At 36.4% G+C, this 14198-nt stretch overlaps 1 protein-coding gene across 1 annotated transcript; it reads right to left on the bottom strand.

Moving 5' to 3' along the window:
- Positions 1–222: 222 nt before the first annotated feature.
- LOC123317197 (succinate dehydrogenase [ubiquinone] flavoprotein subunit, mitochondrial-like) lies at positions 223–13974 on the bottom strand. The gene is made up of 3 exons (XM_044903603.1): positions 13772–13974; positions 10806–11052; positions 223–379 (listed from the first exon to the last, which is right to left on the bottom strand). The coding sequence occupies exons 1-3, from the start codon at positions 13888–13890 to the stop codon at positions 293–295; spliced, it is 453 nt and encodes a 150-aa protein (XP_044759538.1). The 5' UTR covers positions 13891–13974; the 3' UTR covers positions 223–292.
- Between the last annotated feature and the right edge of the window lie 224 nt (positions 13975–14198).

The following is a 14198-nucleotide window of genomic DNA, read 5'->3' as shown; positions in this document are numbered from 1 at the left end:
CCTTGTTCAGTGAAAAGCCGCTCCTCCATTGATCAAGATACATGCATTATTACAATAAGGCTCATCGAATAGTGGGGAATAATAAAGAACACTATCAAAAAGTTTTATCGTAATCATTGCATTGGTATTATTCTTTCTTATATACTTACGATGTCCTATATTATTATACAATATTAGTAACTCTGCATTAATTCACCATATTACAAATTAAATAATTAATTGTAGAATAAAAATGACTGATATAATTTTTGTTATTATCTACACTTCAAAATTTCATGAGAAAATTTTTATTTCAATATTTTCTTATCGCTGGGGGTACATGAGGGCATTCTTTAGGATCTAAAGTTTGATCTATCACTGGTCGATAGTACAAGTTTACCTGAAATGATAAAGCTATAGCTAATTGTGATTTTCGTGTCTTACGACTAATTTTAAAAAGGATCGAGCATCGAGTTATGCACCATATGGGCAGATGCCTCCCTTCTCATGACGCCTATGGCCCATAGGTATTCGTTAATAGATGCGTGACCACATTCAAAATGAAATTGTGATCCACATCTAGAGGTATTCGAAGAGTTAGGGAAAAATGGAAATGTGAAATATCTTTCTTGAAACAGGACTATTCGAATAACTGGGTTGCTTTTTTGTTTGAATAGAGGTTCGCACACGGAGAAACCTTATTCAAGCAACTTTTTGATAACAAAAAAATAGAACACATATTACGAGAACTTTGGGGACCTCTAAAGCTACACCCACATGATGCCGCTGTGTGCCGAGAGGCCTTGCCGATCGGAAAAGTCAAGACAAATCCACGATTTCTCTCTCGGCATTCATTCATTTTTTACTTCTCTCGTAAACGAACATACAAGATTTTTTATTTTTCTTGCAATCTCTTCCTTTTCAATTCCAAAATTCATTGGTATTTTTAATAGTTCGTACATTTAATTGTTTTAATCCTTTAATCTTTTAAACCACAGTCTCATAAAATGGTATGATCCGGATATAGATTAATCAAAAGTACAACCTATCCGTTTGTCTATACCATCAAGTACACAATCTGAATTGCCACTGAAGCCGCTTACGGCCAGCGGTTGACTGTGTTGGCACATCCTTAAGCTGCATCCACATTATGCCGCTGTGCCAATTGGCAAAGCCGCTCGGCAAAGTCGCTGCGTATGTGGATGCACCGTTGGCTCATGCCGCTCTGTTCCTCTGAACTGTCGATCTCCATCAAAGGAAGCCAATGGAAATGTATAGTGAGGATGTGCCAACTGCTGGCCTCAGTGGCCTCGAGCAGCTTCAGTTGCAGCTTAGACTGTGTACACTAATGTTAATGTGGATGCGTCTTCTCTCGTTGGCTTTGCCGATGAGATTTTGCCAATTGGCAAAGCCGCTCGGCACACAGCGGCATAATGTGGATGCAGCTTCACTTTACATTTCCATCGGCTTTCTTTGATGAAGAACCATATTTGAACGATTTTTCATAGGCACACGGCGATCTAGTAGAGGAGATAGCGTACTACATATTTTTTTTAGTAATTTGATACCGCATGAAATTCATTTTGGGGGTAGTTTGATGTTAAAGTATCATGAAAGTGAACGTCAGTCCCCGCGACAATGGTGACGTGTTAAAGTTGCCGAAAAAGAAAATTTTTCAGGTGATTTGATACAGCACCAAAATCAGTAATATGGACAATAATTCTGAATTGGAATGTAACCGTTAGCTAGATAAATAATGGTAGTATACGTCAGCCGCGTGTATGAAGTCAACCAAATTGAAGAAAAGAAGTCATTTGTTACCGCATGAATTTCACAGAACTAACTGTTTATACCTCAAAACGAATTAAAACCATTGTCAGCTGCATCCAGAGACAGAGGCTGCATCTTTAACTGTAGAAAAACCGTGAGTCAGCGTCCTATATAAACATGAGCGCGTTAAATGCAACAGAGCGTCTTGAAATTGACACTGAAAATGAACTGACGGTCCTTACCAACAGGTAAGGATACATTCAGCATATAATAATTTATTCTTGCATTGATAATAAAAAAAATAATAAATTACGATATATTCCGGTACAATATCGATTCCTGCTTTCTTCAGAAAAAGAAAAAAGTCTTTCAAAATTAGGAGTTGATCAGAAATCTTAATCTTATAAAGGACAGACTTCTAAAATGTTCTAAAGTGGAATATTGGGCAACCTAAGAAAGTAATTAGAGAATGTGTGTATGTACAGAATATATAATCTAAAAACAGTTGACTATGTCAATACATCACGCGTAACAACGCTGGCAAAAACATGTAGAATTAATGAAAAAAAAAGATATATTATGTTCAATAGCATCAATCAATAGCAAATTCACTGTTCCCATGTGACTCGAAGCTACATCAGCATATGCTACGGTCAATATATACAGGGTGTTTTCTAATTGAATGCCCATATTTATCGGGGTGATTTTTAGGTCCATTTTAAGGAAAAAACTTCATATGAACATATGTCCTAAACGTCTTACCTTTTGAGATACAGGATGGTAAAGTTGTCAAAAATGAATAATTTATTATCAATATCTACAATACCACTTCAAATATTTCAATGAAATTTGTCATACATGTATACTATGAATCAAGAGGCATCGTTCGTAAGCATCGACTTGCTTACGAACGGGACTTTGATTAATTCCATGGATGCTTATGGTTTCACGCAATTGATAGATGAACCTACAAGAATATCTAGAGACTCTATGACATTGTTGGATCCAATTTTCGTTACCAGCCCAGGATGCGTTTCGAATTCTGGTGTCGTGAATGCGGATGTTGTGTCTGATCACAAAATGGTTTTCTGTGAGCTGAGCTTTGAATCGTCAGTGACGAGGCCAAGAATGCACTATTACAGAGACTTCAAATTTTTCGATATAAACTTATTTCAGAGCGACTTGCTGAGGGAACCTTTTTACAATATTTTTACTATGGATGATATCGATGAGAAGGTGAAGTTTTTCTCCAGTCTGGTTCTGGGGGTGTTCGAGAAGCATGCTTCTTTAAGAGCTGCTCGTATGACAAGGAAACATGCCCCATGGTTGACTTTTCCTATTAAAATGATGATGAAGGAAAGAGATTCGGCGCTAGCGAAATTCAAAATAACTAAAGCACCCGATGATTGGGATCGTTATAAGAGATTACGTAATTTTACTTTGTCGTCATGTCGTCCTTAAGACGGGAGAAGAGGGCATATTATGATGGTATTTTCCAGGCGGGAGATTCTAGGTTATTGTGGAAGAATCTGAGGGGGATCAATCCTGTGAGGGGTGATATTCGCTTGCCGCTGAGCCTGCAGCAGACAGAACTGGCCAACAATTATTTCAGTTCCGTTTTTGTCGATGGGCCTGTTGATGATGATCTTTTGCGTTTCTACTCTACAGAGAGATATCCCAAATTGAAGAACCCTGAAAATGCTTTTGAGCTACGGTTGCTTTCTGTTGATGAGGTGGGGGAAATTATCTCGACCATAAAGTCGAATGCTGTCGGTTTCGATGGTATAACTATCAATATGTTGAAGTACTGTGGTCCTCTACTTAATGATTATATAACACATATTGTGAATTGCTGCATTGAAAAGAATTATTTTCCAGAGTCATGGAAGGTTGCGGTGATTAGGCCCCTAAGTAAAGTTAATGACCCTAAGCAGTTTTCAGATCTCAGACCGATTAGTATTTTGCCCGCTATTTCAAAGATCCTTGAAAGGGCTATTCATCGTCAAATTACAGTGTATATTACGGAAAACAATGTTGTTCCAAATTGTCAAGGAGGTTTTAGGGCTGGACATAGCACGTCTACTGCATTAGTTCAGGTGACAGATGATATCGTCAAAAATTCTGATGGAAAAAACATAACAGCTTTGATAACCCTGGATTTTTCGAAAGCATTTGACACCATCAATCACACTTTGCTCTGTTCTAAGCTGAAATATTACGGCTTCTCTGAAAATTTCATCTCTTTCATCCGCTCTTATCTAAGTAACCGTTCTCAGAGGGTTCTAATAGATAATGTTTTATCTATTAGATCTTCCAAATCGCTGGGGACATTTCGAATTGGTATACGAGAACATTTAGTTGTGTGATTTTATTGTTAATATTCAATATTTCTAACTTGTGATAAGAAATTTATGTAGCAAATGAACTTATACCTTGTTAATATTTCTGTGAGAACAACTGTATGTTGATTAACAGAATAAACTTTATTATTATTATTATTATTATTATTATCTACTTCACGTAGAGTCACTTCTGGAGTGCCGCAGGGGTCCGTTTTAGGACCGCTGCTTTTTGTTATTTATACGAGTGATATCCTTACTTCCATTAAATATTGTAGATATCAAGCCTTTGCTGATGATACTCAGATTTATTGTGACTTGAATGCGGACAACTTTGTTCAAGTTCAAGATAATATTAACAGTGACCTTGAAACGGTGAGTAATTTGGCTGGAAGACACAATCTGAAGTTGAATGGGGGTAAGTGTAAAGTAATGTTGTTCGGGAATAGGAGATTGAGGGTGAGTCTGTCCCAGATGTTTCAGGTGCGAATTAATGCCCATTGTTGACACCGTCAGGAACCTGGGGATAACGTTCGATTCTGAAGTCAAGTTCACTTTTCACGTAAACAACATGCTCCAGACATCATTCTGCATCTTGAAAGTAATATATTCTCATAGACATTGTTTTAACCGTTCTACTCGTAAAATTCTCAGTGAATTCTTGGTTCTGTCCAGATTCTATTATGGAGATGTTGTCTATGGAAATTATTTGACGAAGTTCGAGCAGCACCGCATTCAGAAGGTACAGAATTTTTGTTGTCGTTTCGTGTTTTCACTGAGGAAATATGATCCTGTCTCTCATAAAATCAGAGAACTGGGTTGGCTTCCAATGTTTGTTCGAAGAAAATAGAATTTTTGTGTTTTCTTATATAAAATAGTCAAATATAAAATTCCCATCGAACTCTATAATAAACTTGTTCCTAGATCCGCTGTTCATTCAGTTGTAGTGAGGGGCAGAAATCATCTTAGCATTCCTCGACACTCCAGTGCTGTGTTTCAGATATCTTTCAGTTATCAGGCCGCCAAAGTGTACAATTCACTTCTCATTGATTACTTGCATGTTTCTGAGTTTCGGTTGAAACGTGTTCTGAAGGCCAGACTTTTCGACTTATTGTGTTAGTGTTGGAATAATGTTTTATTGTCCTGATGCTTTTTTCCCTCTCATGGCGTGAATATTTGTGGTTTTTTCCTCTGTAACCTATTGGGTATTCTGTACACTCAGAAATGTATAATCATGATTCTTGAATGTAGATTGTAGAGCGCTGTAATATTTGTATGTTTGTATGACACAGGTTAAGTGTAAGAATAGCCTTAGGCTAAACTTCGCCTGTGTTATATTGAAAATGTGAATACAAGACGTTTATTATTATTATTATTTCTTTTTAATGTATCACTTTTTTCTTAATTTCCACCAGTGGCGTTCGTACGTAATTTGACCTACCTATTTTGGCAGACATTGATGGTACGCCGCAGATTTTTAATAAAATAAAAATTATTTTTGTAATTCCCAATCATTTCTTACCAAAATTGATCACCTAACTTTTTTCAATCCGATTCACCATTTCCACTTAAAAAAGTAAAAACCGTTTCTCTGCATGATCATAACAATATCCTTAATACATGCATATGACAATATCACCATGCAGAGACATACGTTAATTTTATTTTTTAAGGTGAAACCCGTGAGTCGAATTAAAAGGTAAGACGTTTAGGACATATGTTCATATAAATTTTTCTTCTTAAAATGGGCCCAAAAATTACCTCTATAAATATTGACATTCAATTAGGAAACACCCTGTATATAGCATATCTTTGGACTAATGCTTACCGACCTGTTCCAGTACAACTTTCGCCTTTAGATTGTGATTGGAAATTAAAAAATAAACTTTTCAATAGTTTACGGAAGATCAAATTCCACGGACATTATCAATAAAATGGCTGAATAATCAATACCGAGAATCCTGACGGTATGTTCACAATACTTAGAAATTGAGTAGAACAATGCATATAATATTTTATTTCTTTATAGAAAACTTTGAAAGTGAATTTGATATCGAGCTGAATGCCATCATTGAGAGCACTGATGATAGCTGCGAGGAGAGAGATTTCGAAACCGACAATATAGAAGGCTTCAACGAGGAAGAATGAGCAAAAGTGATACAACTAAATTAATATTATATTATTGTCAATATGTTCAGAATATGCCATGATTTTTGCAATTTATATGTTCTAGATATTTTTAACAGTTCTCAATTAGATGTTAGAAGAGCTGTGTTAGGATCATAATTTCTTGTGAGAAACTGTCTTGTCATTTATCTTTGGTATATCTTATTTTCTTGATTTATTATGAAATTTTTTGTGTTATTTGTAATTTTGTTTTTTCCCAATCTGTAATTGGCTTAGGCTGTAGATTATTGTAGTATTCAAATAAATAAATATTACTTTTTCAATTTATAAATGAAAATAATTCAATATTCAATATGATAATGGAAATTAGTCCATAATATGCGCATGTTGAAATTTTAAATTTCATAAATACATTCATATGTAATTTGATGGATAAATATTTGAAAAAATTAATTCGAGGTAGATATTGGAAATTATTTGTCGATATTTTTCGAGAACAACCCTTGTGTGGAGGAGGCCTATGATATGTAAATTTTAATTCTCTTTTTTTTCGTTACGTCATCATTCGAAATGACTGTAGGCAATTTTGTCTGTACGTGAATAATTCTAAAACCGCCAAAACTTGTTAAGGAAGTTGCTCTTTTTCTTTAGGTTCCTCTAACAAAGAATTTATAGGTACACTCAATTTGTAAATCACTATTTTTTAATATCAATTTAAATGTAAATCATTATCCGCTAAATGATTCTTCTGGTAAAAACCGCGTCAGTCCATTTTCAGTATCAATTATTGTGACGACCTCCTGTCTCCATCTGTTGCCGTCTTCCTCTCCGAAGATAGAAACCTCGGGCGCCACCTCTAGTTTAAAGTGTTGAGGACACTCGGAATCTGTAGGCGGTATCCCACAGGTGACCAGGAGCTACAGTCAGAGAAGGTTATGTCCAGGGGTCAGATGTTCATGGAGTTCGGACAGTCCCCTATCTCTGAAATATCTTAGAAACTCTATTCGGGAGAAGAATAAAACACACAATAACCATGAAACTTCTATTCAATATCTTCTATATACATAATGATGTCGTACAGGGTATAGGGTGAATAAGCGGTACAGAAGCAGAAGCGGGATGTAACGTGCTTTTAATAGGCCTGTTTTGGTTCGCTTTTAGGATGGTTCCAGAACGGTTCAAAACAGTCGAACATTTATTTATTCAGCGTAAGCTCGCGCGTAGCATGTGTGAAGCTTCCCATAGCATTGCTGCTCCACTGCTTTGAACCGATTCGGAACCGCCTAAAGTGCGAACCAAAACAAAACCAATGTAGAAACTCTGTTAGAAGCGGGTGAATGAAAGCATGATGAGTGAGCAAAGTAAGAATGCGGGATGAAGCGGTCGGAGTTAGAATGAAGCAAGAGCGTAAGTGAAAACAGTGCAAGTTAACTCTACGTTGCGAACAAGCGGCGGGTAGTAACATGGGCAAAGTCGGTTATTATAAACGAGGCTGGTGTTAAGACTGAAGGCGGTTTGCCGGTATACTTTGGTGGACCGAAGGAAAAACTAAGCCACGGAACAAGAACGACGAACACACCCGCAAGGGTGCCCTCGGAATCCAAGGTGTTCCGAAATCGCGGGAGCTGTACCCACCCCCATAACCCCGGTGTGGCCTAGTTGAAAGGGGATCATACCGGACAGTGGTGTAGGATGGTATGGTTAGGGACAGGCGGGGTAAAAAGGGGTTGCACAGGAACATACCCGGCAGGTGTGTAGGATGGGCCGTTTGAAACTAATATCGTACACTCCCGCACACTCGAAATTCCAAGAGAGATGTAGGCCGTTTGAAGCTAATGCATCACCTCTAGGAACTCAGGCGTTACGGTAAGGGGGATGAGCTAGAGACGGCGGAACGTACCTGACAAGAGTGTAGGATGGGCCGTTTCAAGCTAACATCGTACACTCCTGTACACTCGGAATTCCAGGAGTGATGCAGGCCGTTTCAAGCTAATGCATGGCCTCCAGGACCCGGGCGGTACGGTGGAAGGATGACACGGAAGCATGTACGCGCCATTTGAAGCTAGCGTACGCACCTACGCATACTGGGAAAGTCCATGGAGTAGTGCAGGCCATTTGAAGCTACTACACAACTCGACGGCGGAAAGAAGGGTATGTGGGAAAAGAAATAAACCGGCAAATTAACCAAAAGAGTAATTAAAATAATCATACCTGAGACCTTGCCCATGTGTGACCCTTGAATGTACTTGTTCGAAATTCGAACATTATTCTAAAAAATAATCAAGTTCAATAATATGGAAAATTCCATCTGAATTATTCACAAAACTGGGTCACGCCGAGCGAGCCGTCGATCTACCGAATTCTGCTGACTGACTAGAAACAATTGATGCAACCGGGGACTCCGTCAGTGCAGTGATACCAAATATGGCAATGTTATTTCTATCGTCATTATTCAATTTAGTATATAAGCTTAGACTGTAATTAATAAAATCATCATTCATCTTCAGTTTGATCAATATACCTCTTGGGCAACTGTGGAGTTAAGACATTCCCTTGAACGTTCTGAGTCTGGTCGTTCAGTTGCCCTAAAAACTTCAAGCAAGTGTTGTTTCAACCAAAGAAACAACATTTTTTGGTCCTTCGAGCCGGAAGTTACTACTATCGGGTATGAACTTCTTGTGCGGTTGGAACACTCTGGCACAGTCTCTGACTCTGGCTTCATTGACTGAATTTACGAAATCGCTCGAATTTATACCCGGCACGGCCCTTTTTTGTACAATTGTCAAATGCGCAATTAAACAAATTCGGTATACGATATCCCCCCTTGACCTCACCATAAAGTAAGTCAAGGGTGTGTTCTGTGGACCTCACATTGAAGACATCGCGAGCCGGGAACACATGGATCCGCGCGGCCTGAAACCGGTCGACTTAATCCATTCACGTTACGGAAACATGAAATAAATAACTCGGAAACAAAACTAATTGAAAATTTGCTTTGTTACATTATAAGACGCCCCAGTGCAATTAACGAGCACATGTTTAGGACGCTGACTGACGGTCTTTCCATCAGATAGATTTTTCGTTCCAGTAAATTATCAAGATGAAAATACTTGTTGGTTTTGGGAACGTTATTAAAAGAAACCACTTTGTGTGATGGCCAACGTTTCGCAAAATTTATTATTGCATCATCAGGGCTCTAGAAAAACAACTAAAAGTAAGAAAACTACATCGCAACCGAACAATTTGATACAGCCTTCAACCAACAGAAAATCAAGAGGAGTAAAATCATTTGAAACAGAAATATAAACACGGACAACATATATAAAAAGGATTCTTTTCCTGAATGATATAATATAAATAACATGAATATAAATAGAAAAATATAAAAAATCTAAAAAATATAATAAAAATAGATTTCTCTCGAAATACTCACATTCATAGTTGTGCTTTCTTTGGTCTATTAGAAAATCACAGTCAAAAATAAAACAGTAAAATAAAATAATGGATACCATAAAATTCATCGAAAATATCAGGGTAGCAGATATCCAGTATCTAGGAGAGATGAATAAGTCGAATAATGATCTGTCATATGTACCAGTCTATCAAGAACAATAACACAGGAGTGACAACTTGTTTGAAAACAATTTAGGTGTTAAATCTTCCTAACAAATTAAAATATGAGGAACTAAGTCCATCAATGTCAGATCTTTGGTTGACAGAATTAGGCTCTTTTTTTATACAAATCATCTCCTGTAATAATCTTTTTTTATAATTGGATTGTGAAGCTAAAATTTTACTTTACCAAAGTTAAAATCATGTCCAGTATCTTTTTTATGTTCTACTAAAGCAGTTGTATTTTTTTAATTAAAAAATTTTTACAATCATTAGAATGTTCATAAATTCTTTGTTTCAGATATCTACCTGTCTGACCTATATAACATTTTGAACAACTAATACAAGGTACCTGACATAACACATTTGAAATCAGATCTTTTTCTGTTTTTGATGGTCTTTCCATCGTTGAAGATGCAGCTGACAATGGTTTTCATTCGTTTTGAGGTATAAACAGTCAGTTCTGTGGAATTCATGCGGTATCAAATGACTTTTCTTTTCTTCAATTTGGTCGACTTCATACACGCGGCTGACGTATAATCCACCATAATTTATGCAGCTGACGGTATTATTCCAATTAATTCAGAGTGATCCGGACAATCATATTACGAATTTTGGTGCGGTATCAAATCTCTTGAAAAATTTTTTTTCGGCAACTTTAACACGTCGCCACCGCATAAGCTCAACCATTGGCCTGGCGACTGACGTTCACTTTCATGATACTCGAACATCAAACTACGCCCAAAATGAATTTCATGCGGTCACTAAATCACTAAAAAAAATAGTACGCTACCGGGTCCCCCACAACTAATCGGTGGCATATCGACGATGCATCCACATACTTTCGACCGGCCTTACGTCCTTATGAATGCAGCTTTAGGCCATAAATTGATATTCAGCACTTGATGGGAGCTCCCCCAGTTTTCGGCATTCTAGGTCAACATAAAGTATGATAATTTATTAAATGATTTGAGTTACCTCTCCTGTTTGAAAATTGACCTTTGTAAGCGAATGTTTCCTGAAATGTTCATCAAAAGTTCTTCTTTCCTGGCCCTCTAAAGGCTTGCTAAAATCGAATTCATCTATTCTTACTTTGTGATCTTCCCTATAATGTGATCCTCTGCTTTCCTTTCGAGCTTTGGCAGCGAAAATTGTCTGAACACTATTAATCATTAAATTGTTCAATTCCCAGGCCTCAACTAGATCAGTGTTGAATATAAGACCCCTAAAAATGAGTTTTTAATTTTTACGATGAAAATATGAATAAAATATGGAAAAATCCAAATTTTTTTATTGTTTAGTTGCTAACTGGATAGTTCACGACTTATTTCAGTTTTTGCGATTATAATTCGAGAGTAGTAGAGAATTCTAATTTTGTGGTTGTTAATAAAAGCAATTGGAGCAGCTCTATGTGATTATATTAAATTATTTGAACTTACAAATTAAAACACACTACTCACTATAATAAATTCTTGAAGTTAAGGCTAACTCAAGGAGTGTTATTGCATAATTCACCTTTAGCTAAATGGAATGCATTAGGAAGGGTGAAGGTAAAAAAAGGGCAATAAACATGAATTTTTGAACCTGGACAGCACTCCCACGTATATTCGGCTATTCGGGATGAAGATGGTAATCCCGATCAGTAGCGGATCCAGGGGGGGGGCACGTGCCCCCTATACCAAAAACTCCCCATTCGCTTGCACAAAATTTGCATATGATTTTTAAAACAATTCCCGAAAATTCACGTCAGTAGATTCGAATAGTTCACCGAAACTGAAATCTGGGAGATCTGGACCCGTTTCTGAATACGACTACATATTTTGTTTTATATTTTCGTGTTATTATTTTCGTTATTGACCGATAACCTTTTTTTCACTATATCTTGAAAATATAGAAAGCCTAAAGATGTCTGGGCTTTAGCATAAAAAGTTTGAAGCGATGTTAACAAAAAATTATTTGGTTGTCGGTAAAATTGTCGGATGAGTAGGATCATTACTGATATAACTTTAGTAACGGAACGACTATTAAAGGTGCGTTTGGCCAGTAGACTCTATCAGCCCTTTTTGTTCCGAGTCGTTCGGGACGCAGTTTCAGAACAAAATGTTTCAATAGTTGTCTTTCGTTCCAGACGGAGTAGGAGTTTTCGGAATCAAATATGAGTCCCAGCTCCAAAGATGCGGAAAAGAGGTTCTATAGAAGCAGGGTTATGAAACGAGACAAACGAAAAAAACAACTTATAAACATACTATTCATAAAACTGTAGAATTTACGGTTAATCTGCACTGAGAATTATATTATCTATTCATATAAATTTTCGAACAAATCGTATTCAAATTCTAATTTTTCCCACGATTTTTGTCGTTGACACTTGCCATTCGTTCATTCAGAAATTAACAATTTGTACAGGATGCACTGACACCAACTGATCTGTGATAAAATTCTAGTTCGACTCGCTCTTTACCGGTGTTTACAGGCCGAACGTAGCCTTAGTAGAATCGTATGATCATTGAGTATTAATAGTAGAATACCCAACGATATGATATAGAATCTGCCCATCTATCGATTTGATGAATAGAAATTTTTTCATGCATTTTATCTTTATGTTACCTTTCTCATAAACCACCCATATATGGTAACAGGGGCGCATTAAGTTTCCATTTAATGTGGCTATTCAATATACAGGGTGTCCCAAAACTACTGAATCAAACGTCACACCACGATAGAGTAGATCAAATACTATCGAATGACGCCAACATTAGTTGAGCGAAAATGTACCGTTTCTGAAAAAAACTAACCTAAAGTTGACGATTTTCGAATTTTTTTTTCAATCACAAGGCCAATTTGTGATTAAGGATAGCGTTTTTCTACCATATTATCACTCCTATAGAGGGGGTTCATTCTGTGTTATAAAAATCATGTAGAAAAAACAATTGTTTTAATTACAAAGTTATCGATTAACTACTTGAAATAATTTCAATTACGGGAGATCAAACAATAATCTTAGTTCAATATAATTCAAAATCGATATCCTTTTTCACAAACTGGCTCTGTTATTAAGAAAGATAGTTCGAAAATCGGCAACTTTAGGTAATTTAATAAAATTATGATTATTTTGGAAACGGTACATTTTTCGTTGAACTAATGTTGGTATCATTCGATAATATTTGGTCTATTCTATCGTGCTGTGACGTTTGACCCTGCATATATTTTTTCAGGGTATAACACATTTTGATGCAAGTATGAATTTTTGTTATTAGCTCAGAAACCTAGAAGCTCCAATGAAATTGGTTTTCTGATCGGAATATAGGGTTTTCACGACCGATAAGTCGTATGCAAAGGTATCAGTTGTTAAGTAGGAGACTAATTCTGAATGAATATATTCCTATATTTTGTTTTTGTTGCGTGGCATGTGAATAGAGATATACTTTGCTTTGACTTCTCTATAGTGTATAGGATTGATTCAGTCTTTTCTATCACGAAGTGTGAATATGTTGAGGCTAAAGTTGGGCAGGATCGGACATGTATTTTCGCGTAATCAGTTCACAATTTGTGAAAAAAAATACACATATTGAGAAAACCTAGTCCGTGAAATGACTATTCGAATATTGACTTATTTTAAGATCGATCACAAACATTTTCTGTGTTCTCAATTTATATGAGCAGTATAACAGAAAACAAAATTATATTGTAATTACTTGACGCTATTTATAAAATGATATATAACTGCGCGTACTGCATTTTGATCATGGTTTGAGAAGTCAGCAAGTCTATTCGGCGTGCCCGGTGACGAATTTTTCTCTTTCTAATATACTTGCAGTTCCATATACCAGAAGGTTAGGTTTTTTTTAAATCGTAAAATCGGACATTTGCTCAATTGTGTTTCAATGAATTCGCATTAAATTTTCTCTAAATAACTATTGAAAACAAACTGAAGGTTTATTTACCTGTCTTTAGTTTTCAAATGTCTGTACATTGTGAATATTTCCAGCATCTTTTCACAGCCTTCATTCAAATAACTTTCTTCTCTGAAAATTGCTGCATATTTGTGCATGGTTTTCTGCATTCTAACTCTCAGAAAACTCGTTGGATATTTACCATCAGCATAACGACACCAATGTAAGTTACTCACAGAAGATTGGCCAGCATTCTGAAATATTATCAGCTAATTTCTCATTTCTGTACGCATATATCACAAATGATGTTATGACATGAAATTTTAAATCACACAACTGATATTTTAATCACCCAGTATATATTAGAAAATAATGGATTATAAACTGCTCTACTCCATATATTAGATTCATTAATAACAAAGGGTGTTGGGTGTTTCAATCAGAGCGCAAGATTTCAAGGTTCAATATTCACTCATTC

This window comes from Coccinella septempunctata, chromosome 7, assembly GCF_907165205.1.
Source record: "Coccinella septempunctata chromosome 7, icCocSept1.1, whole genome shotgun sequence".
Taxonomy (NCBI): Eukaryota; Metazoa; Arthropoda; class Insecta; order Coleoptera; family Coccinellidae; genus Coccinella; species Coccinella septempunctata.
The sequence above is the reverse complement of the archived record's forward strand: the minus strand, read 5'-3'. Positions and strand labels throughout refer to the sequence as shown.